Source organism: Dipodomys ordii, unplaced genomic scaffold, assembly GCF_000151885.1.
Source record: "Dipodomys ordii isolate 6190 unplaced genomic scaffold, Dord_2.0 Scaffold197, whole genome shotgun sequence".
Classification (NCBI taxonomy): domain Eukaryota; kingdom Metazoa; phylum Chordata; class Mammalia; order Rodentia; family Heteromyidae; genus Dipodomys; species Dipodomys ordii.
The window spans coordinates 2401738-2428904 of NW_012267413.1; the positions used below are offsets into that span (position 1 = coordinate 2401738).

Genomic DNA, 27167 nt, shown 5'->3' on the forward strand with positions numbered 1-27167 from the left:
TTCAGGCCCCACGACTGGACCCCCCCCAAAAAAAAAAGAATTGTGGGGGTGTAGGAGCACCAGCAGGAAGCCACACAGAATTTTAAATATAAAGGGTGTCATTGGCGAAGAGGTAGAAGTGACATGACATTCAGTCAGACATGTAATGTCAATCAGCAAGAATGGATAAAGGGACACACTGGGGAATCACAGTTTTAGGCTCATAAGAATTAGGGCTCAGTCTTAGAGCTCTGTGGCTTTCACAGGCGAATTTCCAGTACTTGGTCTGCTGGTAGTGTCACCTCTTAGTTGTGCACAGATGATCCTTAGGGACACAGGGATGATACTGAAGTAGAACTTGACCTGAGGTCTCTGTTTTCTTGAAAAGAGCACAAGTTATGCTGTAAGTCTTGTAGAACTTCAATCTCTTCCTTCAGCTGCTGTCGTTTTTCTTCGGTTTTTTGGATTTTGTTTTCTATTGCTTTGATAAGAAATAGAGCCATTTAGGTGATTGAATAGTATAGTTAGAAATCATGAGCTATTTCTTGCCTCTCAGTCACAAGTGCACAAGCTAAGATACTTGTTCACATGAAACAACTAGTGTCTTGTGAATAGGAGCTGGGACATTGTGCCTTGCTTCCCCTTCTTTGAATCACACAAAGCTAGTAACTTAGTATTCTGTATACATTCATAGCAGAACAAATCACTTTCATTTACTTGATAGTTGTAGAGAATGGGGCTAGAATATTAAGGACATGGACAAATGTAGTAAAAATGTACCTGAACAGTTGGGCGCCAGTGACTTTATCTGTAATCTTAGCTACTCAGGAGGATGAGATTAGCACTGTCTGAAGCCAGACCAGGCAGGAAAGTATGTGACACTGTTATCTCCAATAAATTACTTAGAAAAAGCTGGAAGTGGCACTGTGACTCAAGTGCTAGAGCACTAGCCTTGGGCAAAAGAAGCTCAGGGACAGAGCCCAGGCTCAGAGTTCAAGCCCCAGGACTGGAAAAAATGCACCCGAATTTTAATGTTACACAAGCGCTCTTTAATATTTAAAAACAAAAGTTTGTGTCATAGGAACCTAGCAAGAAAATACTGTAATTGGGCCTCAGACATGACTAATACTCAGTGGCAGTGGAATTGTGTGTATGTTGGTCTTGAGGCTTGAGCTCAGAGCATGCATACTGTCCCTGTGCTTTTTTTGCTCAAGGCTTGTGTTCTACGACTTAAGCCAACCTGGCCATGGAATTTTTTTTTTTTTTTTTGGGTCCGGTCGTGGGGCCTGAACTCTGGGCCTGGGCGCTGTCCCTCAGCTCTTCAGCTCAAGGCTAGCGCTCTACCACTTGAGCCACAGCGCCACTGGCTTTTTTCTTTTTGCTTATGTGGTGCTGAGGAATCGAACCCAGAGCCTCAGGCATGCAAGGCAAGCGCTCTACCACTGAGCCAACTTCCCAGCCCTGGCCATGGAATTTTTTTAAGCCTCAAAATAATGAGAATAAGTGCAGGCAGTTGAGATTAAGTGTATAGTGAGCTGGTTCTCTAGTGTGGTTCCACCACCAAGCTCTTCTACAATCTGTGTGACATGCTCCAAAACTAGTCATTTTCATATGAAAGTCCCGTACAAAATAATGCTTTTTAGAAGACTTCAAAGGCTATTTACCAAAAACTAAACACTAGGTGTAGTGAGATACATACACGTGTGATCAGGGCCTGGGTTAAAGAGCAAGATGCTATCTCAAATGACTCAGAGCCCAGTTGTGTGTGGCAGCTTTGAGAGGGGACAGGTCAGAATTATAATCTTTACATTTTCAGTGTTGAAAGGATTAAATAAACGGATGTTATTTTATACAAAAATTATCATGCAAAAAGTAGTGCAGTTCACCTACTCCCCAAACAAGTGCTGTTCTCTATGTGGAGCTCTCCTGTGTGTGCACACCTTTATATATTTCCCCTTCTGTATCTGTTTTATAATGGGCCTTAAAAAATTTAATAGAACAAGGAACATTCTAAAATGATTTAACTTGCTCACCCAAGTAGCATTATACTGTTTCAAGTAATGTGTCTAAGCTATTTATGACAAATGTGTCTATGCTATTATAATTCGTACCTGCTTGCAAATTTACAAATGTGTCTTCAAAGAGTCTACAGTCAAAAAGTGAAGTCCCAATTTCTTCATAGTCTAGAGGAAGAAACGCATTTTCAGTATTAATTTTCACGTAAATGTACTAGGCAGGAATGTCACAAAACTCCCGACTCTGGAAGGTACAGATAGGAGGGCAGGTACTACAGCAATGGGATGGAGAAGGAATGTTCTGGGTAGACTTAGAGGCACCTGCAAGCTTCACAAGTACCTGTTAGTCAGAAAATAAGCAAATGAAAGGATGAGTGAGGTTCTGTTGTAGAGAACAGATTGTCACCTACAATGTAGGCTGTTAAGTTCATACAGCATAGATAATAAGTTCATACAGTATATAGGTAGCTATGGGTTTGAACTCAGGGCCTTGTGCTTTTTTAGTCAGGGCCAGCGTTGAACTGCTATCCTCCTGAGTAGTTAGGATTACAAGTTTGTACCACCATACCTGGCTTGTTTGTTGAGATGGGGGGAAGGTTCTCACTTTTTTGGCTGAAATGATTCTTCCCATCTCTACCTCCCAAGTAGCTAGGACTACAGTGTATACTACTGTGCCTGGCTTATACACTGTAAGTGGAACTTCAGATTCCCCTAAGAGTTTTAAGTTCATATTGAAACCAAACTTTCTACAACATTATAGACATTTGCTTGGTTTAAGGAATAGCATTTAATCATCTCAGAACTGTTACCTAACATGGATCAACAGAAAGTGCACAGGGTTGGGTGGAACACTAGATGGCTGAATCCAGCTCCAGAAACCCACTCAACTGTGTGCTCCTCTGGGGCTCAAGGTGCTGTGGCTAAATTGCTGAGCTTGTGAATTATTTGTATCCTTTTGATTTGTGGTAGACAGTAGATCTGAGCAGTTACTAAAGAATGAGATTGTGTATCTTAGAAATAGGGCTTTCAGTACCTGATTCCGAAGTGGTTTCATCCATGAGCTTTTCTTGAATAACATGAAGTTTGTCCAACATTTCTTCAAATAAGTCATTAAGGAGTCCTGCTTCCTTACATTTTTTAAGAAAAGGAACTTTGGAGAGTGCATCTATGAGGGAAACATTTTTATAAGGACATGGTCTGTCTGTTGGCAGCTACTCACATTACTTCTTGATTACTTTTTCACTTTGTCCAGTAGATGAACATGATCCAGGGACTAGCACAAAAAACACCCTCCTTGCCTTTTCTAGTAAGTGCATTCCCATTAGAAATAAGATTTTTCTGGGCTTACAATACTATGAATTAAAGAGGACTTTCTAAAATTAGCTTCAAGACTTTGAGACGATATAACATTCTGTGTTATGGGATGTCTGCTTTCTTTCCCATGACCGGCCTGGCATGGCATGAGCTGACCCCTCACTGCATTGAGTTAGGCAGAGCTCACTGCTTCCTTAGTAAGGAGATATTGTCTCCTCACACTGAGAAGCAATGGCCATTCTAGCCCAGGTTTTCTGATATGGTGAGGGTTCGAATAGAGGTGATAGGTACAGCATTTACACTATTAATTACTACACACCTAGAAGATAAAGTGGGAAACCAACTTTGAAATACACGGGTGAACATTTTTACAAGCACTGGAGGCCATGTTATAGCTGTCACTGAGCAAACCTGTGTGGCTGCTGGACTCTTCCTTCATTTGTCTTTCAAATCTGTTCATTGTCTCAGGTGGCTAAAAGGAAGAACAATCAAGATTACATGGATTTTACTGCTGAGATTAAACTATGGAAAATTAGAAAATGCATCTGGAGGCATTTGAGCAACACCTCTTATTTTTGAGATGGGGGTGGGAGGAGTCTTGCCTTGAACTCCTAGACTTAATCCTGGCGTATGCTGCACATGGCCAAGAAATGTCTCAAACAGCACAGCATGGAGGTTTCTGGTTTATATGAGATGATGTATCAAAGTGTTGGGGATTTCAAACAACATTTTCACGTTACACATCATCTAGAAACCAGATGAGCTTGTGTGAGGAGGCCCCCCACATCCTCAGCCTGATTAGGACTTGAACATCTGTAAGGTCAGGTTCAGTCACCATGCCATCTACTCTGGTGGTCTAAAGAAAGTTCCTTCTACCTGAAGCTCAGAAACTAAAGGACTGAATATATTTACAGCTATAAGAAAATGAAGCCACATTACCAGTACATGAATGCCTGTTGAAAGACGTTTCTTTCTTCCTCTTTTTCTTTTTACTCTTGAATGATTAGCTAAAAATAGAAATCACTTTGACTCATTATCTTGCCCATGTAATTGTAACCCCTCTGTACAGTATTTTCACAATAAAAAAAGCATTTTGAATTGGGATGCTAAAAAGGAAAATTACTGTTTACATAAAATAAAAAACAGGCCAAAAGTTGTTATAACAGCTCTACTTCTGGCTTTTTTTGGGGTACCAGTCCTGGGGCTTGAATTCAAGGCCTGGGCCTGTTCCTAAGCTTTTCTGCTCAAGACTGACACTTTACCACTTCCCCAGCCATAGCTCCACTTCTGGCTTTTTGGTGGTTAATGAGTCTCATGGACTTCCTTGCCCAGGTTGGCTTTGGATCACAGTCCTTATATCTCAGCCTCCTGAGTAGCTAGCACATTGCTACAATTACATAAACTTTCAACTAAAAAAAAATGTCTTAAACAATGCTAAGAAAATGAACTGCTTGGGCTGGGAAGGTGGCTCAGTGGTAGAGTACTTGCCTTGCATGCATGAGGCCCTGGGTTCGATTCCTCAGCACCACATAAGCAGAAAAAAAGCCGGAAGTGGTGCTGTGGCTCAAGTGGTAGAGCGCTAGCCCTGAGCTGAAGAACTGAGGGACAGTGCCCAGGCCCAGAGTTCAGGCACCATGACTGGCAAAAAAAAAAGAAAATGAACTGCTTTTTTTTTTTTTTGTTGATCATGGGGCTTGAACTCTGGGTGCCGTCACTGAGCTCTTCAGCTCAAGGCAAGTGCTGTACCACTGGAGCCACAGTGCCACTTCTGGTTTTCTGGTGGTTTACTGGAGATAAGAGTCTCATGGATTTTCCTGCTCAGGCTGGCTTTGAACCGCAATCCTCAGATCTCAGTCTCCTGAGTAGCTAGGATTATAGGGGTGAACAATGGGCACCAGGCTTCAAACTATTTCTTTAGTTATGAGATTTTAGAAACTTACCACTTTGAGTGATGGTAGATGGTTTCGGGGCATGTTGTTGGCAAAACAACCTGAAATTGTGCAATTTCAAAAAATGGTTAATTTACAGTTTTCAAATGTCTTTAAAAAGGTACCTGTTTTTCACTCTAAATATATTTATAATTTCTTTGAGACAGGATCTCATGTAGCTCAGGCTGATCTTGAACCTGTGATCTTTCTGCCTTAGTTTCCCTGAGTGTTGGGATTACAGTTGTACATCAAGGGCAGGTGAGGCTGTCAGATGTCTTCTATGCTCTCTGAGTCACAGAGAGATGACTTTGTTCTTTGAAGGTGTGAATGCTGAGTAAATATTACTAGTTGACATATATGAACTAGTAATGTTCCTATATAGTAGTGACATCTGACTACATAAAGACGAAAAGGCCAAATGTATTTGGAACCAGATACTTGGGAGGTGAAGATAGGAGGATCTTGGTCCAATGGTACAAGGCCAGCCTGGGCAAAATTGTGAAGCCCTGTCTCAACAAACACTTAAAGACTGGGGGTATGCTCTCAAGCAGTAGAGCACGTGTCAAATTCAAGAGCCTAAGTTCCAGCCCCAGTATGACAAAATAATGCAGCACTCTCCTCATCTGTGGGAACATAGGTAATGCCTACTCCTCCATGCACTTTCTCAGCAACCCCAATTCAAAACTAATCTCTCTTTGGGTCTAGGACCTCTGAGCCTTGTCATTTGCCAACACCTGTAATTTTGGCTGCTTGGGAGGCTGAGGTTTCGAGGACTGTGCCCAGTTTGGGCAGAAAAGTTCATGAGACCTGTTCTCATCAAGAGAGCAAGACATGCTAGATGCGCACGTGTTATCCTAGCTATGATGGGATATCTAAAATAAGTGGATCACACACATACAGAAATAAAGCCAAAAATGCAAAAACAAACAAAAAAAACCCACAGGGAAAAGGAGCCCTAATACACTACTGGTCGGAGTGTAAACTAGTGAGTGCGACCATTGTGAAAGGCAGTTTGGAGATGCCTCAAAAAACTAAACAGAGCCTATCTTATGACCCAGATATATCTCTATCTCTGTATCAGGATTACAGGTTAGGATACAGGAAAGGTACTTGCACCACCATGTTCACTGCTGAACTACTTACCATAGACAAGTTATGGAAACAGTCCAGATGCCCTTCAGTGCATCAAGAAAATGATACTCCCCCTTCCTTCCCCCTACACGCACGCGCACAGACACACAGAGTTGTACTCATGTATCAAGAAGGATATTATGTTATTTGCAGAGGAATAGATGTACCTAGAAACCAGTTCAGTCATGCTCACACCGAGGACATTTTTTTCCTCATAATATGGAAGTTAGATCTAAATTATAAATATATATGTAAGTAAATATATACACAGGGTCATGTATATGTACACTAACTTAAGAGTCTAACAAAATGGATACTAGGAATGGGAATTTGGGGTGTATAGTGTGGGGCATGAGGCCAAAGAGAAGGGAGTAGACTAAGAGGAAGGGTAGGAGAATGCAGGTGTGAATATATGTGAAAACGGAACTAGGGTAATTGAGGGGATGATGGGGTTGGGAGAGATGAAGGAGAAATAATGAAAGAGTGATACTGATTCAGATGAGCTGTCCTCAGACACGCTAAACTGAACCCCCCCCCCCATGTGGCTTAGTGGTAAGAGAGCCCACCTAGCAGCATGAAGCCCTGAGTTCAAACCCTAGTAGGCAAACAAAAGTGTAGAAAATATTAGGATGAGCCACCATGGCCCACGCATCCCCCATGCCAACAGTTCTCAACTCAAGGTCTAACTCCTTTCACAAACCCAGGCTCCTGTCCTGCCATGTGTTTCTGGTCCTCAGAAGTTATCAGGTTTACAGTACCAGCAAGGGGTCTTATGTATGGCAGGCAATCCAGTGTTTAATTCAGTTTAAAAAATACACAAATATCTAATTCCATTGAGTTCCAGTATATGATTAGTACATTTTTTCTAACTTAAAAATACAGCAGGTTCATTCTTTTTCTTGATGTTTTGTTAAAAGTCATTGCACAAGTCATAGTAAAATAACTTGTGAAGGAAAGTAACAAAAAGTGAGGTTGTGGTAATGTAACAGCCCATTAATTTCTTAGAAATACAAAAAGAGAAAGCGGGATATGATGGCTGACGCTTGTAATCTTAGCTAATTGGGAGTATCAGATCAGAATTGTAGTTCTTGGCCAGCCCTCGAGAAGTTCTCTAGACTATCTCTCAAGTGAGGAAGCTGGGCATAGTGGTGTGTGTCTATAATTCCTGCTATAGGAGAAGCATAAAACAGGAGGATCTGAGTTCAGGAACTTCCCTGGATAGGAAACAATTCCATCTCAAAAATAGGTCCCATGGTTTCTCTTATTTGCAGTAACTAGTATACATCTAGGATAATCCTACCAGACAAGCAGAAAAGGTCGAAAGCTATGTATATATAACCATAGAAGACAATGCTAAGCAAAATGAACCGCAAGATATGGGCATGAGATTTTTTTCTTTGTTGCTGTTATTTTTAATGTACTATGTGATTTTTTTTTTGTTTCTTTTGTCTGTCTAACCCCTGTTGTCACCATATTTGATTCCGGTGCCCTGCAGCTTGGATATACATTTTTCTGATTTGAGGAGGGGAAGGGAAATAACAAAATGCTGAAACAAGGATACAGGTTGACCTATTATAACAATGAGATGTACAAGACACAATGTTGAAAAGGAACTTTACAACTCTGGAGAGGAGGGAAGAGTTGGGGAGGGACGGGATAGTAGGGGAAAAACAAAGGAGGGGTAACAATGCTCCATAGAAAATGTGCTCATTACCTTACTCATGTAACTGTAACCTCTCTGTACAGTATCTTTACAAAAAAAAAAAAAACGACAGTGCAGCAAAAGGGCTAGAGACATGGCAGTACAACTTCTGCCTTGCAAGCAAGGGGCCCTGAGTTCCAAACCTCAGTACTGTCCCCTCTCCTTTAAAAAAAAAGTGCAGTACAAAGTTAACGTATTTACTTTTCTAATACCTCAAGCAACAAAATATTTAAGGGACTTGCTCAAAATCTGATTTAAAATTAACCTGCAAATTTCTTCGAATGGTAGGCTATTAACAATATAAATAGATCAAGCCTAGAGATGATGTGGGGTGAAAAGCAGGGTCTCAGGTTGTGACACCAGCTTTCCCACTTATCAACCGTGAGACCTGAGGACAAGTTACTGGTTTAGTGCCTCAGTCTGTGCAGGGCATAATAGAATCTTCCCCTGTGATCTCCTATGAGGATTAACATTTGCAAAGCTATTAGAATATGCCTGGCAGAATAGTTACCAAACAAGTTAATTAAGATAGTACCTGGAACACTTGTTTATAGAAATATATGCCCAATATGGGAGAAGTTCAGTTTCTGGAATTAAATAATTTTAAGAATTATAGCTGGATGCTGGTAGCTCACACCTGTAATCCTAGCTACTCAGGAGACTTGAGATCTGATGATTTCGATTCAAAGCCAGCCTGGGCAGAAAAGTCCATGAGACCTGTATCTCCAATTAACCACCAGAAAATCGGAAATAGCACTGTGGCTCAAGTGGTAGAGCGCTTGCCTTGAGCTGAAGAGCTCAGGGACAGCACCCATACTCAGAGTTCAAGCCCCCATGATGGACCCCCAAAAAATTGTACAAAAGTCATTTAAAAAAATACTTTCCTGCTGCACTCTATTAGTTTATGCCTATAATCTTAGTTACTCACAGCTTAGAACTGAGAACCACAGTTCAAAGACAGGAAACTCCCTGAGACTCCTAAACCCCTGAGACCCTATCTCCAGTTAATCCACAGCTCCACTTTAGCTTTTTGGTGGTTAAGTTGTAGAGTGCCAGCCTTGAGCAAAAATGCTCAGGGAGGGGCTGGGAAGGTAGCCCAGTGGTAGAGTACTTGCCTTGCATGCATGAGGCCCTGGGTTCGATTCCTCAGCACCACATAAGCAAAAAGCCGGAAGTGGCACTGTGGCTCAAGTGGTAGAGCGCTAGCTTTGAGCTGAAGAGCTGAGGGACAGCGCCCAGGCCCAGAGTTCAGGCCCCATGACCGGATTCCCCTCCCCCCCCCCCCAAAATGCTCAGGGACAGTGCCCAGGCCTTGAGTTGGAGCCTAGGACACAGACACAAGACATACACACAAATACAATTTTCTAATAGCAATCCTATTACTCGGCATGTTGTGGTATGAAGCATTTTTTTTCCCCAAGTAGCTGTTTCTTGCCATTGTATCTACTTCACACACAAGGTGGGAGGGGTGCAGCAAGAGCCTATGGCTGTGTAGAAGCAAAGGCCTACCCATAGCATATAAGAAAGGCTTGACAGCTTGGACGGTGGCTCATGCCTGTAATCCTAGCTACTCAGGGTGCTGAGATCTAAGGATCATGGTTCAAAGCTCCTGGGCAGAAAGTCTGTGAGACCTTTATCTCCAATTAACCATCAGAAAACCGGAAGTGATGCTGTGGCTCATATGGTAGAGTGCTTGCCTTGAGTTGAAGAGCTCAGGGACAGCGCCCAGGCTCAGATTCAAGCCCCACAGCCAACAACAACAACAAAAGGCTTGACAGTCCTGCCTCTTTTTTTTTTTGGTCCAGTCATGGTGCCTGAACTCTGGGCCTGGGCGCTGTCTCTCAGCTCTTCAGCTCAAGGCTAGTGCTCTACCACTTGAGCCACAGTGTCACTTCCGGCATTTTTTTCCCTGCTTATGTGGTGCTGAGGAATTGAACCCAGGGCCTCAGGCATGCAAGGCAAGTGCTCTACCACTGGGCCACCTTCCCAGCCCCAGTCCCTGCCTCTTGTTTACCCTATAGACCCTTCATGCCATTATGCAAGTGAGTCTTTCTACTTGGAAGGACAGGATGCAGGAAAACTTTAAAAATCAAACAAAACCTTGCATTATTTTCTTCCTGATGTATTGAGAGTAGTGTGAAAACACTAACTGGACATCACCCAAGCCACCTTCTCACATGAAAATCGTTTACATAATTAATCTATAGAAGGTTTCCTTTCCTTGGGCCATGGTGGCTCACACCTATAATCCTAGTTAACCCAGAAGGCTGAGATCTGAGAATTGTGATTTGAAGCTAGTCTAGGCAGACAAATCTGAGGTACTCTTATCTCCAGTCAGCCATCAAAAAGCCAGAACTGGAGTCATTTGTCAAGTAGTAGAGTACCAACATGAGCAGAAAAAGCCAAGTGAGAGCCCTGAGTTCAAGCCCAGTACTGACAGTCACAGACAGACACACAGAAACACACACGTCTTTTAATATTCCTTATCCCAATCCCTCAAATGTAGTTTTAAAACTGTGGTATTACATACTTGTATGTTCCTTGAGCTCCATTAGCTTGTGGAAATGCATCATCCATCTTGGCACAGAAAAAGTGGTAATTCTTGTTACAGGATTTTAAATCACACCCCACGGTGGCTCCTCTTTTACCACAAAGTGTGCATTTCTACAGAAAAATAGATTTTAATTGGGTAAGCCCTTTTAAAAAATCATTGTTAAAGTGGAAAGTTATCTAACTGTTACTTACGCTAGAAGCCCTTTTTTTTTCATTGTGGACATTACCAGCAAAATTCTACCCGTGGTACACTCATTTCAACAAAACCTCAGCTGACTGGAATGCTTGGCATGGACCATTTTGTAATGATCCGATTAAAAAACAAAATATTTTGTTTCAGAAAACCCATTTCAAAGATATTTCTAAAAGTCTCTGGAAAGCTTCTCCAGCTTTAGGCAAAGGTTCTACTGGAGACACTAAGCCAAGGCAAGAGCATCAAGGGTTTATGTCCGTAAGAGCTTTGAGACCTTGCAGTCGCTTCCCCTTGTCACCTCAGGCTCCCCTATGGAGTTGAGGATAATGTGGGATGAAGCAAAGGGAATCTACTGGAGTAGGTCCAGTGGGCAAAAAACAAAGAACACAAAACCACAACTGAGTAAGAACAGTGTTTTGGTGCTGGCAAGTTGGCTCAGTGGTAGAGTGCATGAGACCCTGGGTTTGATTTCTCAGCACCACCTAAGCCAGAAGTGGAGCTGTGGCTTAAGTGGTAGGGTCCTAGCCTTGAGCTGAAGAGCTGAGGAACAGCGCCCAGGCTCAGAGTTGAGCCCCAATGACCGACCAAAAAAACACGCCCCCCCCCCACCCAACAGTGTTTTCTTAGTTTAGCTTATTGGATGCCTTGTTTTTGTCTGTTTAGTATTTTATATACGAAGGTAGTACAGAGATGGCTAGGAAGACACTGTATGGCCACAGAAACTTAGCCCATTTAGAGTACCCACGTGTGATCAAGGATGACTAGGCATCACACCCTGGCAGAGTGATATGGAGATAGGCATGAGAACACCTTGGAGAAAGACAACTCACCTAATACTCCAAAGTAGGCATAAGCACACATAGAAAGAAGACTAAAAGGTAGGTGAGAAGTAAGTTTAAGACAAAGGTAGATGGGGCTGGGAAGGTGGCTCAGTGGTAGAGTGCTTGCCTTGCATGCATGAGGCCCTGGGTTCAATTCCTCAGCACCACATAAGCAAAAAGAAAAAAGCCATAAGTGGTGCTGTGGCTCAAGTGGTAGAGCGCTAGCCTTGAGCTGAAGAGCTGAGGGACAGTGCCCAGGCCCAGAGTTTAGGTTCCACGACTGGACACCCCCCCCCCAAAAAAAAGACAAAGGTAGAATTCCAAATTGTAGCATAGATGAAGTTATTTTTAATCTGAGGTATGACCGACTAGATATGTATTATACATAGGAAGAAAGGTTAGATTGCTATCTCCTAATGCATGTATTAATACATAGATGAAAGATCTGATGATATAAAACAACAAAAAAACCTTAAGGTTTTGTTTTGTCTAGGATCTGGGCACTTCTGGCCTTTTCTGTTTATGTGGTACTAGGGATTGAACCCAGGGTTTCATGCATGCTAGGCAAGCAAGCATTCTACCACTAAGCCACATTCCCAACCCTAGGATTTTTTTTTTTAAATATGGTATTGAGATAAAGGAGGGTTATGTAAGGGAAACAGGAACTTAGAAGCCTTAAAGATATGGACATATATCAGTACAAATTTTCAACTTCCATTTTCATGGTGACAGGTAATGCGAAAAATTTTAAATTGGGGCTGGGAAGATGCCTCAGTGGTAGAGTTCTTGCCTTGCATGCATGAGGCCCTGGGTTTGATTCCTCAATACCACATAAGCAGAAAAAGCCAGAAGTGGCACTGTGGTTCAAGTGGTAGAGTGCTAGCCTTGAGCTGAAGAGCTGAAGGACAGCACCTAGGCCCAGAGTTCAGGCCCCACAGCCAGAAAAAAAAATAAAAAAAATTTAAGGAAAAATGTAACATATTGAAAAGATTAAGATTCAGATGACCTAGCTGAGTATGGTAGTGAATGCCTTAAGGCCAGCTAAGAAACTGAGGATCAAGTTTTAAGTCTAGCCAAGGAGAAAAAAAGAGCTTGCCTAGTATGCAGAAGGCCCTGGGTGAAGCTAGCCCAGGCAGGAAAGTCTGTGAGAGTTTTCAATTAAGCACCCCCCTTAAAAAAAAAAAAAGACAAAGCCATAAGTAGAGCTATAGCTCAAGTGGTAGAGTGCTAGCCTTGAGTAAAGAAGCTCAATGACAGCACCCAGGCTCTCAGGACCAGCACAATCCCTGCCCCCCCCCAAACAAAACAAAACAAAAAACCCACACCCAAAACTCAAAAAAACGAACTCATCCACCCAAAATCTTCTCATAGCAGATCAGGGGCGTAGCTCAGTGGTAAAGCATATGCCTAGAATGTGCAAGGATCTGTGTTGGATCCTCAGCACTATGAGCAAAAATAAAAACCCACAAGTCTCAGAAAAACTGGTGGCTCATTCCTAAAGTCCAAGTTGAAATCTGAAGATCACAGTTTGAAGCCAGCCTGGACTCCTGTCTGTGAGTTTTTTTAAATATATATATATATATTATTATTATTATAAAGATACTGTACAGAAGGGGTACAGTTATGAGCAAAATAGTGAATCCCCCTACTATCCCTTTCCTCCCCACCTCCCCAAATCTTCCCTCCCTTCTCCCAAGCCCTCAACCCCCCACCTCCCGCCCACAAAGTTGTGAAATTCGTTTTCAACACACCATCTTGTACATCTCATTGTTACAGTGGGTTATCGTGTATCCTCATTTCAGCGTTTTGTTATTTCCCTTCCCCTCCCCAGATTAGAAAAATGTATATACAAGATGCAGGACACCGGAATCAAATACTGTTCTTTTTAATGTACTTTTAATGTACTATGTGATTTTTTTTCTTTGTATGTTCTTCCCCCACTGTACAACCTCTCGTCACTGTATTTGATTCTGGTGTCCTGGATTTTGTATATACATTTTTCTATGAGAGTCTTATCTCTAATTAACCAACAAAAAACTGGAAGTGGAGCTTTGGCTCAAGTGGCATAATGCTAGTGTAAAAGCTAAGGGAGAGTGCCCAGGACTTGAGTTCAAACCCCAGTACTGGCATAGGAAAAGAAAAGCAACAATATTATTGTGTTACTAGTGAAACTGAGTGGTCAGTAAAGTATCAAAACCTAAGGTGGTGATGGAGGTATGTATGCATAAGAGCTTGTAGCAAGCAAAAAAGCAGGGACAAAGCCATTCTAAGCAGAAGCCCTTAAGTCCTATGACAAGAATGAGTCTCTCCATTGACAAAAGATGGATGGCTTCTATTACCAGAACAGTGAGGTAAGGGCCATTTGATGTAGTGTTTATAAGCATGATAAGAAAATATTGAGTTTTGTCTGTGTGCAAGGGGCACATGATTTATTTGTGCTGGCCCTGTCGCTGTCCCTAAGTTATTTTACTCAAGATTAGTGCTCTACCACTTGAGCCACAGCTCCACTTATGGTTTATGACCCTCAGATCTCAGCCTTCTGTGTAGTTATGTGAGCCTGTAGTGCCAAACATGATCAGTATTTTTTTTTCTTTTTTTTTTGGTTGGTTGTGGGTCTTGAACTATGGGCTTGGAGGCTGTTCCTCTGCTCTACCGCTTGAGCCACAATACCACTTCTGCTTTTTAGTGGTTTATTGGAGATAAGAGTCTCACGGACTTTCCTGCCCGGGCTGGCTTTGAACCACGATCCTCAGATCTCAGCCTCCTGAGTAGCTAGGCTTACAGGCGTGAGCCACCAGTGCCCAGCTATGATCAGTATTTTTTAAGAGATCATTCTGACACTGTGGAGAATGAGCTGGTAGGGATGAGTGAGCTGGGTACAGATGGCAAGAGAGAAACGGCAAATATCACAGTCTTCAGCTACTGCCAAGAACTAGATCAGTTCATTCACTGGGGTGGATTAGTGATGTTGAAACAAGTGGATAGAGTATTCAAGATATATCATGAGGCATTGTTCAGTGCTGTTATTGGGCAGAGAGGTGATGAGGAAAAGTGAGCTCTTAGATTTCTGTAGTGCTGTTTACTGGAGTAAATTAGGTGCTGGTCTGGATGGAGGGGGATGAATTGTGTTTTTCATCAGCCTCTTCAACATCAGATATTTTATTTATCCATAGAGATCTATCAGGTTAGTAGTCTCAAATTCTGGGGCAGAGCTGGAGATGCAAATAGACTTCCTGGTAAGTGGATGATAATTAAGCCTGAGAACTAGATGGCCCCACTCAGGAAGGAGGTTCAATCCAGAAAGAAGCCCAACACAACCTTGTGTCACCCCAAATCTCAGAGGTTGAACAGAGAAGAAAGCAGCCAAGGCATCTGGGAAGAAGTGGCCAAAAGGTAGGAGATAATACCTGGAGTGTGTTTCCAGAAGGCAAAAGGGGATAGTTCAAACTGTAAAGTGTGGACAATATGATGAATACAGCTTGAGAAGTTAACAAAATACAGGCCTTAGCTTGGGGCTGGGAGGTTAGGCTGGGGAGAGGTTTCAGGGAGATGAGAGACCGTAGAATGGTCAATGTGGAGGTACAGCAAACATTCCTGGGAGAAGTAATAGCTCTGTTGGGGGTTGTGACTGAGCCATAGGTCAGTCAATACATGGTGGGGTTCACCTGCTGAAGGGCGTGAGCCATTTGAGAATATGTTGACAGTAGCCAGGTGGGGTACCCATGGCTGGGTTTTGCTCAGTGTGTGAGGAAGTAGACCATGTGAGTGGAGGGAGCAGGAGGCTGGGTATCAGAAGAGGGTCTGTGGTGGTAGGCATGGGATTGGGGGTGGAGGGGCCCAATGCAGAGGGATGGTGAGCAGCTGAGAAGCTGGGAAGGCTGCACAGAAACTGTGCCCAGTCTCCTACCATCAAGGAGCTGAGCAATTAAGAAGAGCAGTGATACTCATTCCTGCCACTCCTCCAGTCACTGCACAGGAGCAAAATTGGCTCTTTTCTAGGGGACAGTTTGTCAGCAGTTCAACAGATTAAAATGGAATTCTCTTCACCCAGAAATCCAAACTTCTAGAAATCTGCACTACAAATACCCAAATACAAATACCCAAAATAGGCCCAGAACAGATATACAGAATGTTTGCTGCAGCATTATTTGTTATAGTAAAGAGCCAGAATAGTCATTATTTAACAACAAAGGAATGGTTTCATCAGTGACAGTATACCTTATGAAAAAGTCCAGCAAATCAGTGAAAGAACAAATATTATGATGTCACATGCTTACACATGTGCCCTATTCTTTCTTGCTTCCCACTTTTGCACATCTATGTCCCCTTCTCTCTGGAATTGCTTCCCCATCTTCCTTTCTACCTTGCTCCCCCACACTGTTAAGATACTTTACCTATACAGAAACTGCATTCTCTGACCTATGGACGGTGCACCATGTCTGCCACAGACCCACAGGCTCAGAAACACTTGTGAGCCCCTAGGTAAACATTACTTTAGGGGACTTTACATCCTTCGCTACATCCTTCATCTCCAGTGTGTCCCCAAGCTTCCTAGTAGGGAAGCTGCATAACCCCTGAGGCATACCCACTTCTTTCTGAACATTAGACCTCTAGTCAACCATTGTTATTCTGCAACCTGGGTTCTTTATATGTGGGCAACATATAATTATAGAATTAATGTCTTTTAAAAATTATATCTACTTAACCTCTCTCAAATCCAGTTAATTCTCAAAGAGCATATAAAGACAATCTCTCAGCTGGGTTCTGGTGGCTCACACCTGTAATCCTAGCTACTCAGGAGGCTGAGATCTGAGGATTACAGTTTGAAGCCAGCCCAAGCAGGAAAGTCTGTGAGACTCTTATCTCCAATTAACAATCAGAAGATCAGAAGTGGTGATGTGGCTTAAAGTGGAAGAGTGCTAGCCTTGAGCAAAAAATGCTCAGGAACAGTGCCCAAGCCCTGAGTTCAAGCCTCATGACCAACAATAAAAAAAAAAATTCTCTCAGTTGAGGTCTACCTGCTATTTAGAGGGGAAGTTGACAAGGAGTAATATCATCTGCAGGATGCTACAGATGTCAGCACCTTGCAAAGACTACATAAATGTTTGTCCCTGGTCATGGACCTTACTGAGGTTATGATCAGGGCACAGGACACTCACACTTGTCCCGTTTGCTAAACGGTGACCAGCCTTTTACAGAGGAAACCTGCAGTAAACCCTCTTCCTTCCTCAATAGCTTTCTTATGACCTTCGCTCCAAAGGGAATCTTGACTGGTTACAACCACTTTCCACAGCTAGTGCACAAAGAGGGGAGCAACCAAATTAGACTCCAGAGGCCTCTTATTCCATTTTTGCAGATGACCTGTCTTGTGCTGGCTATGAACAAGGGAACTTGGTGCAGTTGCTGCCTACAGCCCTGAATACTTGCAAGGGGAGCAGCTTATATTAGGGAGTAGAGGTGAGGGGAGTGGGGGCAGAACCAGTGTTCCTGATAACATCAAGCCACTGAAGCTGGTGTTTCCTGATGAAGTGAGAAGATATGCCTCCTTTTTTTATTTTAACATCGTCAGCGTTCAGTTGAACATCATTTCTGTAAATTTCCAATGGTCAGCTCTTCAAGATTCTTCTCTACCTCGAGCTTATCAATCAGACTTTCTTTTGATTGTGCTCCTTGGTATTCAGAAGGTTGTCTGTGTGAGTAATGAAATCATTTCTACTTACCAACTTTCTTCCTCTCTGGATTTCTTTCTTTACTGATTCCACATCAAAATTTCTATCATCATTAACTGGATCATGATCCTCACATTCCACAAGTGCTGAAGAATACAGCTGCAGGTAGAAAAAAAAACCCAGAGTATGCATAAAAGAATACTATTTTTAAAAAAATTTTAAAAATAATACTGAAAGCTAAAAGCCAGAAAATACTACCAAGAAGTACTTACCAGAAATGGAAAATGAACTGGGGAAGAATAGTGACCACCTCAAAGTGTAGGGGCAGACCACCCAGTGTCTCTGTGAGTGACCCTCATCCCCAGCCATGTTTTATTCTCTCACCTGCCATGACTAATTGGACCCAAGCAGCCCCTGATTGCAAGCTGGGCCACTCTGACTTCCTATTCTAGGAAAGTAGAATAGGCTCTGAACAATAGCTGAAGCCATATAGTCAGAGCAAGCCAGTCTGCAAAGAAAGAAAAGCAAAGTAAGAGTTGGAGAAGGGATTTTTGGTTTTGTGTTTATCTTTTTGGTGCTGGTCTTGGGGCTTGAACTCAAGGTTTGAGTGCTGTCCCTGAGCTTTTTTGCTAAAAAAACAAAAGTCCAACTTTTTCATCATGGTTTCTGCTTTTTATAAGAAATCTGTCTATGTAAATATCACTAAAATGCTCTTTTCATGCCCTTTATCATTTTAGTATATGTATGGTAATTGATCTTCAGTTGAGAAGTTGAGGTCAGCTGGATTCTTTGGTTTTAAGTGGCACATTGAAAACTTAAGCCAGCCCTCACACAAGGGGGTTTACAGTAGGTTATTAGGCATTTCATGGTACTAAAAACTAGACCTGGGAAGCTCTCAAGAATGTCCTCTTTGGAAGGGGGGGTGGAGGCTGGAGGATGGGGGTGTAATTGAGGTGGGAGGGACGGGATGGTAGGGGAAAAGCAAAAGAGGCAACAATGCTGGATAAGAAATGTACCCATTACCTTGCTCATGTAACTGTAACCCCTCTGTACAGTATTTTCACAATAAAAAACTTATTAAAAAAAAAAGAATGTCCTTTTGGCTGGATGCTGGTAGCTCATGCCTGTAAAATCCTAGCTACATAGGAGGCTGAGATCTGAGGACTGTGGTTTGAAGCCAGTACACGCAGAGAAGTCTGGAGACTTTTATCACCAATAAAACTTTAATAAGCCAGAAGTGGCTCATGTGGTAGGTAGAGTGTTAGCCTTGTGCAAAATTAGCACAGGGATAGCACCCTGGCCCTGAGTTCAAGTCCCAAGACCAGCATGCATGCACATGTGTGTGTGCACACAAAATCACATTGGGGTCACTAGCTCATGCTTGTAATTCAACTCCATGGGAGACGGAGACTGGGGATCATGATACAAGGCCAGCTCAGGCAAAAAATTAATGAGACCCCCATCTCAACCAATAAAAATCTTGCTATGTTGGTGTATACACATTATCTCAGCTACATGTGAGGATTAAACAGGAGGATTGTGGTCCAGGCTAGCCTGGGAAAGAAATGAGAGATCCTATTAAAAAATAACTGTATATCAGTGGCTCATGTCTGCAATCCTAGCTAGTTAGGAGGGCTGAGACTTGGAGTACTTGGGTTTAAAGACAGCCCAGGCAGAAAAGTTGAGAGTCAATCTCCAATCAACCAGCAAAATTCCAGACAAGAGGTGTGGCTTAAGTGATACAGCACTTGCCTAGCAAATATGAGTTCATACCACAATACTATAACAACTAAAAAAACCCAACAACCAAAATTTTATGTGTTAGGCAGCCCCGTTGGTTCAGAGCTCTCAGCCAGACTCACATTGCCATATGTTTAAATTGTGTGTGAACTATTTCTCTGCCTTAAAAAAAATTAATGGTTATTTTTCTTTTATTAATTTTATTTATTTTTTGTTTATGTGATACTGAGTAGAACCTAGGGCCTCATGCATGCTAGCCAAGTACTCTACCACTAGGCCCCATTTCCTGCCCCATCTGTCTCAAATGTGCTTAAAGTAAAAACTTAGATGTGTTGAAGGGCAATGTATCTTTAGTGGACACTGAGTGGCATATGAGAAACATCAAACGTTCACAGTACAGAACTCTATGCATCCTGAGCATTTGTGGTTTTTCCTCTATGGTCATCTCTCTGAAAGCATGGATAACAAGGGCCTACTATATATATGACTAGGCTTATACCAGAAGGTAGGAGAAACTTAGCTCAATAAGGCAAACAATTTTATTAAAAATGGGCAAGAGTGGGGATTGGAGCTCAATGGTAGACCATTTGCTTAACATGTACTAGGCCCTATGTTTGATACCCAGCACCACCCATGGGGAAGGGGGAGAGTGTTATATCATAAAAGATTCATAAATGGTGAATAAGAACATAAAAAGATGCTTAAGCTCAATGGCCCTCATGCAAATTAAAACCACAAGAGACTAACTTACAGGTTCAAGCAGTCCTCTTGCCTGGGCTTCCCAAATAGCCAGGACTATAGTTGTACACCACTGTATTCAACTTTTAATAATTTCTCCCTTACCTCTTATCCTCTCCTGTCCTTTACTCTCCCTGCTTTTCTTTTTTGGTGGTACTAGGGATTGAACTCAGGGCTGCATGCCTGTTAAGCACTCTACCACTTGGGCCATGCCTCCAGTCCCCCCCAAATGAATACATCTACTTTTAGATGTTTCCCCAAGAGAAAAGCATATGTCCACACAAAGACTCATATACAGTTGTTTACAACACAATTTCAAAACATAACATACATAAAAAGAAACTAAGTGAAAAATTTTAAGATTATGGGGAAAAAGAATCATAGTACAGAATTTAAAAGAAGAAAACCTCACAAGTTATAAAGCAAAAAATATAACAAGTTCCAAAAGAAAACCCTAAAATAAAATTAAAAAGCCGACATGCATTATAAAACATTAGTATCTATTTTACATAAATACCTACAAGCAAAACCAACATGTCAAAGCAAAATCCTACGCACATAACACAGAAGCAAAAGCCAGAATGGCAAATAAGCATACAAATTGATAGACAAACCCAGTAATCAGGGAATAAAAATGAAAACAAAATACCACTGCCACATCAATCAGAGAGGAAAAAAATTTAAATCTAATAATACCAAGTCTTGGCAAGAAAAGGATCAAGAAAAAAAAATAACCACGGAAGTGAATTTGGCACATTACTTTTGAGAGTAATTTGGCCAAGTTACTGAGTGCCTATGCTTCCTGCCCATGCCCAGCAATTCTGCACTTAGTTTTCCACTTAGACCAGGGAGATTCTCATCTGTAAGGATAGCTAGAGAAGAAGGTCATAACTTGGTAGTCAAAGAAAGAAATCTGGAAAAACCTAAATGCTCACTCACAGGAAAATAGGTTAATATAACATTTTGTAATTATGATTCAGAGCTAACTTATCAACATAAATTTACTCTGAAATTTTAAAATTAATTTGACAAAAATTATGTCTGTATGTTACATCTGATATATTTTATTAAAATTTTTTTTTTTTTTGCTGGTTGTGGGGCTTGAACTCTGGGCCTGGGCACTGTCCTGAGCTCTTCAGCTCAAGGCTAACACTCTACCACTTGAGCCACAGCACCACTTCTGGTTTTCTGAGTGGTTTACTGGAGATAAGAGCCTCATGGACTTTCCTGCCCAGGCTGGCTTTGAACTGAGATTCTCAGATCTCAATGCCATGAGCAGCTAAGATTACAGGCGGGAGCCAGCAGGACCCTACTATTAAAGTATTTTTAAACAAACTTTTTGAAGATCATGCATTGTCTTTGTGTGCCTGACCTAATTGTAAGGTAGTAAGACCTAAGACAATTCCAAGTTAGTAAACTACCCACTCAATTCTCTCAGAAAGCCAAGGCATGACAAACTCCTGATTCACTGTCCCCAGAGTACTACTTATCTATTCTAGCACATCCAACCCTCAAATTTCAACTTACCAAACAATTTTCATGAGCAGCTATATTCTCTGATTGTGCAAAGTACAGGACACTATAATCGAGATCTTTGGGGCAGAGTGCACATGTCCTTTTTTCCATCTTTTCTGCAACCTGAAAGACACCTATAAGTAATATCCCTGGTGAGAAGTGCAAAAGTATAACTTCAGGATCTCACTAACTTCTCCAGGTACAAAGGAGGCAGGCTTCTGCTTTTGTTGTTGTTGTTGTTGGTCGTGGGGCTTGAATTCTGGGCCTGGGCACTGTCCCTGCGCTCTTCAGCTCAAGGCAAGCGCTCTACTGCTTGAGCCACAGCACCACTTCCGGTTTTCAAGTGGTTTATTGGAGATAAGTGTCGCATGGACTTTTCTGCCTGGGCTGGCTTTGAACCGTGTTCCTCAGATCTCAGCCTCCTGAGTAGCTAGGATTACAGGCATGAGCCACAGGCGCCCGGCTTGGGCTTCTGCTTTTATAATAATCTCAACTCCAGGAAGGCAAAAAAAAAAAAATTGCTGACCCTAGTGGAAGACATATTTTGCATACTGTTAAGTAGATGAAGAAGGAAATTCATATAAAATATATGAAAATGAAGAAAACTTTTTTTTTTGTCTGTGTGGGGCCTCAACTCTGGGCCTAGGCACTGTCCCTCAGCTCTTCAGCTCAAGGCTAGAGCTCTACTGCTTGAGCCATAGCATCACTTCTGGCTTTTTCTGCTTATGTGGTGCTGAAGAATTGAACCCAGGGCCTCATGTATGCAAGGCAAGCACTCTACCACTGAGCCACCTTCCCAGCCCCAGAAAACTATTCAAGAAATATAACCAAGAATTTAAATACAAGCAAAACTCAAAATACTACCTTTTCCAAAGCAAGCTCTAAATAACTGTTGTCATTACAAATGAACAAGAAAGTGTTGTATTCAAGAAGTAGGCCTGTAATTTATTATCTGTAGAAGAACAAAATTGTATCTATATGGTGCATTATATTTAAAAATAAGTTCTAGGAGAATAAAGAAGTAAATGAGCAACATACTTTAATTTAAATGTGCTTTCTTCAAAATGTTTTGGCAAGTTGGGTGCCAGTGGCTCACGCCTAACTACTCCGGAAGCTGAGATCTGAGGATCCTTGTTTGAAGCCAGCCTAGGCAGGAAAATCCATGACACTCTTCTCTCCAATTAATCACAGAAAACGTTGGAAGCACAGCAGTGGTTCAAGTGTTAAGCACTAGCCTTGAGAAAAATGAAGCTCAGAACAGCGCCCATGCCCTGTGAAACCCAGTACCAGCAAAAAACAAAACAAACAAAAAAACTCTTAAAGTTTTGGTAGTACTGGGGTTTTAACTCTCCTCAGGCTTATTAGCTTAATGGTTCTCATAAGCCACGCTTCTAGCCTTAACTGTGCTTTAGTTCAATATTATGATTGTTTAGGAAACAAAGATACATGATAGCAGAGAATACTTTTTTAAGGAGATAAATGGGAGAAAGGAAAAAAAAAACTAGGTGAAGAGGAGCTAGGAAGAAAAGGGAAGGAGCAACAAACCTGCTGGAAGGCCAGTTTAGAGCCACCTGTTACTGGGTTTACAAGTATGTATTGACATTATTTTCCCGCACATTGTAATGCTCATTTCTTTGATGTTCTATAGATAAACTTATTTAATCTTTTAGTTTTGAAATAAAAATGTACTACTTAACAGTGAAAGTTTTATACTTATGAGAGATGCTCCCTCCCTCTCCCCACTCCCACCAAATAATCAAAAGTCCTATTTTTCCCCCTCTTTTTGGTGCCAGGCCTGGACATTGTCTTGAAGGTTTTTTGCCCAAGGCTAGCACTCTACCACTTGAGCTACAGCTCCACTTTGGGCTTTTTGGTAGTTCATTGGAGATAAGAATCATATGGGCTTTCCTTCTCTGGCTGGCTTTGAAACAGAAATCCTCAGATCTCAGCCTCCTGAGTAGCTAAGATTATAAGCACAAGCTAAAAGTTCTTTTTGTTATTCTCTCTCTCAGTCTGATTAGTTCTTTCATTTTACAAAGTCAGAAGATTACATTTGAAAACTAGTATTTCACATTTTTTTTGATTAATTTCAGTTCTCTGCATTTGGGTCCTTTTTAGTGAGGAGATTTAATAAGCCCCTTGTTTCCCACTAACCAAGACAAAATGGTGAGAGTTAAAAACCCACTCAGAATAGGCTACCTTTAAAAATTCACCTGTAACCAGTAACAATTTAGGATCACATAATGAATGCCAGTCTCCATGCTGGGTGCTCGGGACTAGGTCTGTCCCATAGAAACATGAAATGAGCCACAGGTGTCACAGAAAACCTTCCAGGAGCATAATTAAAAAGGCAAAAAACAAACAGGTAAACTTAATTTTATATTGTCTTCAGCCCAAAGTAGACTTTCAGTGTTTAATCAATATGATTAATTCATTTGTACTCAGCCTTTGAAATCTAAAATATAATTTGCGCTTAAAAACATCACTTCTTAACAGTATCAGCCAGGTACCCAAAGTGAGGCCAGGCATGGTGATGCATGTCTGTAATCTCAGCTACTCAGAAGATGTAGATCTAGAAGACTGAGTTTCAAGGCTGGAAAAGCACAGGAACGGGCAAGAAGAAATGAGAAAGTTCCTTTGAGAAGCTTTGAAAATAAAGGAGGCAAATAGGATTAGGATAATAAAATACATGTCATAAAGTAATCTGATGGATTGAATGGGGCAGGCATAGCTTGGAGGGAGGGAAAGGGAAAAAGGGACACTGTAGAATGAAGCAATAGAAAGCTTAAGGCCAAGAGTCTAAGCTGGACATTATATAAATCAGCTGGATAGGGAGTGGAGTAAAGAATGCTGGAAGAAGATTTGAGAAACACAAAGCAAAGGGCTGTTAGCAAAGGTTTTATCAGGGTAAGAACATAACTGCAAAGTTATCCAAAAAACTCACATCTCAACAGATGGAGAGAAACACATGCTCCTGGACAGAAAGCTGGATATTAGAATGTTAATTTACCTCATGGTAGTTTAGGTTCAGATAATTTCAACCAGAATCTCAAGGAGTTAAAGAATTTGAGACAATGATTACTTGAAAGAATGGGCATAGATACTGAAGAAAACAGAAATTGGGATGGAGGGACCAAAAGAAATCATCTCCTTCCTCAACTTAAAAACAGATTGTTATTGTAATTGCATTTTGGTCCATTGATCTTCCTCCACTCACAATTTTTTATTCCCAAATGTTGAGATCCTAGGAGAGTAAACAATGTATCTATCCTGAGACAACAGGATTGTAGAATTCTCAAAAAGAAATTGGTAGCCAAGAAAGGTTGCACAGAATTAAGATTTTTAAAAAATCACAAGGGGCTGAGAAGGTGGCTCAGTGGTGGAGTGTTAGCCTCACATGCATGAGGCCCTGGGTTCAATTCCTCAGCACCACATAAGCAGAAAAAGCTAGAAGTGGCACTGTGGCTCAAGTGGTAGAGTGCTAGCCTTGAGCTGAAGAGCTGAGGGACAGCGCCCAGGCCCAGAGTTCAGACCCCACAATTCGAAAAAAAACCAAAAACTCAAGTCTAGAACCTGAGATTTATGACTAACTCCCACAACACATCAATTTTAAGTCTCTCCAACAATCTCTGTCCACTTCCTCCCTGGGAATGGATTGCTAAGACTATGGCCTCTAAAGACATATCCTCCTGCAATCCTCTACCTGATGAAGGCAACCCATCTAGGAGACAGAATCTGGGGTTATAGGTCAGAGGAAGAGTGCTTGCCTAGAATTTTTAGGTTTCTGGGTTTAATTTCCAATACCACTTACCCTTGCAAAAAGTTAAAAGGAAAACTTACGGACTACATTCACAAATCCCATAATTACAATTTCTTTCTAGTAATGCTGCCAAAATTTGTAACTACTTCTCAGTCTTAACTCTAGGCCCTCCATGAAGCACCCATGTTTTTGTGCAGTCTGGTTTCCCCTGCTTAGAGGACACTACTTTTGACAGCAGGGAGACAGAAAAGAGTGTTAAGGAGAGTATCAATTTCATTCCAGTGGCAAAAAAAAGGTATGGTGTTTTGTCAGTGAGATTAATGTCACAAAAATGGTGGGAAAGGAGGTAATGAGGAAGTGAGGGTAGGCAAGATTGACAAAGATACATATTAACTACAGACCTAAACACTGGAGCATGAAAATGAGACAACACAAAGATGAGTTCTTCTTCCCGAAAGCATAGAAAGATTCTAAGGCAGGTTTGATGGCTTAGAGAGCTTATAAAACAGCAAATGACAGAGTTTTTAAGATGTACAAAGTCAAATCAGAGAGAACTTGGGAGTGAACTGTAAGGGACTGTTCTGAGATAAAGAACCTTTGCTGCTTTTGTGTTTTGTTTTAGTGCTGGTATTGGGTCTTAAACCCAGTGCCTGGCACTCACAGCTAGTGCACTACCACTTGAGCCCCACTTCAGTGGTAGAACCAGTTGTCCTGGCTTTGAACTACAATCCTCAGATCTCAGTTTCTTGAATAGATAAGATGACAGGTGTGTTTTCTAACAATCATTTTAGCTACTGTGCAGGCTCTGCCTATAGGAAAGGCTAAAGGGCTAGTAAATAAAATAGCCCAAGCAGAGGATGATGGCCTGAGCTTAGTGGCACTGACAGATGTGCTAAATGAGACAATTTAGGATACAACTGATGGGGTGTAGGGAACAAAGACATCTGGGGGGTGGCACTGAGGTTTCTGGCTTGAGCAATGGGCTAACAGCAACAGGTGACTGGAATGGAAAGCTATTATTTGTGTTATCCTCTGCCTGGAACAGCCATTTCACTAGTCAGGCATTTCCTGAAACACCAAACGGAGGAATCCCTCCTTGTACCTTCATGGTTCTGAGTACTACAGTTGCTTATTAGATTCTGCAAGGAACTAGTCCTGAGCCTAGCACACAGGAGTTTTACTTGGGAAAAACCATAAACCCGTAAAGCTCATTTGCTCATAACCTAAAATTTACATATTCTGGAGGCCACACAGTAGGGTAATGCATAATTGTCTCCCACTAGCTTGGCCACGTGGGTCATGGTGATAATGGTTGCCTAGGTAACTTTTCAGAGGCTGAAAGCTACTTTTGCTGAAAATACTGAGTCTTTACGAGTTGGGGTGGGGCAAGAGGGGGTGTCTGAATGACTGGTCGGATGAAAGGGGCTGGCAATCGTGTCCTTCCATTGGGCCTGTCTCCTTTGTTGCCTGAAGCTTTGGGTCAGATTTCTAGTTAGAAAGACAAGGGGGAACTGAAAACCGGCTGCTGCCATCTGTGACTCCATCTTGCTTTATTTCTGTTCCCTTGCTCCTTCCAGGGGGGCGGCCTTCACTTGGCATTCCTTCCTTTTCCGAGCGGCTGCCAGGTGTCAGCTGAGGATCACAGAGCTGGAAGGAGCCTTCCCCGGAGGAGCGCGAGACCGCCGCGCCGCGCCGCGCCGCTGCCGAGCACCCGAACGCCCGGCTGCCAGCGCGAAGCCGCCGGGAAACGATTCCCAGCAAGCCTCCGCTTCCCGGAGCGCTCGGCCCGGATAAAGTTACCTCACCGTCCTCACCCCACTTCCCCAGCCGGCAGGGATGTTCCAGGGGAGCGAGCTTCGGAACCTGGGTCCCAGCCCAGGAGCTGCGCCGGGCTGAAGGCAGCGGCGCGCTCGCTGCGGGGGCCCCGGGAGGCCCGGGTGCGCGTGGGGGGGGGGACGGCACTCCGAGCCCCCGGGACCGACCTGCGGCTCCCCAACAGCACCGGCCGTCCGCACAGCGTTCCCCCTCCCCGGGCTCCACAAGCCTCCACGAAGCTCAAGGGTGGCAGGCACGGGCGGACGCCTGCGCGACGCCGCCGGCCTCGGCCCG

The 27167-nt window shown here is 42.4% G+C and overlaps 1 protein-coding gene across 1 annotated transcript in view; it reads right to left on the minus strand.

Annotated features, from left to right (window-relative positions):
• Positions 1-27167, minus strand: part of Phf11 (PHD finger protein 11) — a 27849-nt gene continuing 682 nt past the window's right edge. The window contains exons 2-10 of the mRNA XM_013034834.1: positions 21311-21432; positions 17357-17464; positions 10600-10733; positions 5249-5298; positions 4248-4315; positions 3720-3780; positions 3028-3159; positions 2091-2162; positions 1-460 (exon numbers count right to left, since the gene is read on the minus strand). Of these exons, the coding sequence (XP_012890288.1) occupies positions 306-460; positions 2091-2162; positions 3028-3159; positions 3720-3780; positions 4248-4315; positions 5249-5298; positions 10600-10733; positions 17357-17464; positions 21311-21432 (902 nt within the window). The 3' untranslated portion in view covers positions 1-305. The remainder of the gene's footprint in view (positions 461-2090; positions 2163-3027; positions 3160-3719; positions 3781-4247; positions 4316-5248; positions 5299-10599; positions 10734-17356; positions 17465-21310; positions 21433-27167) is intronic.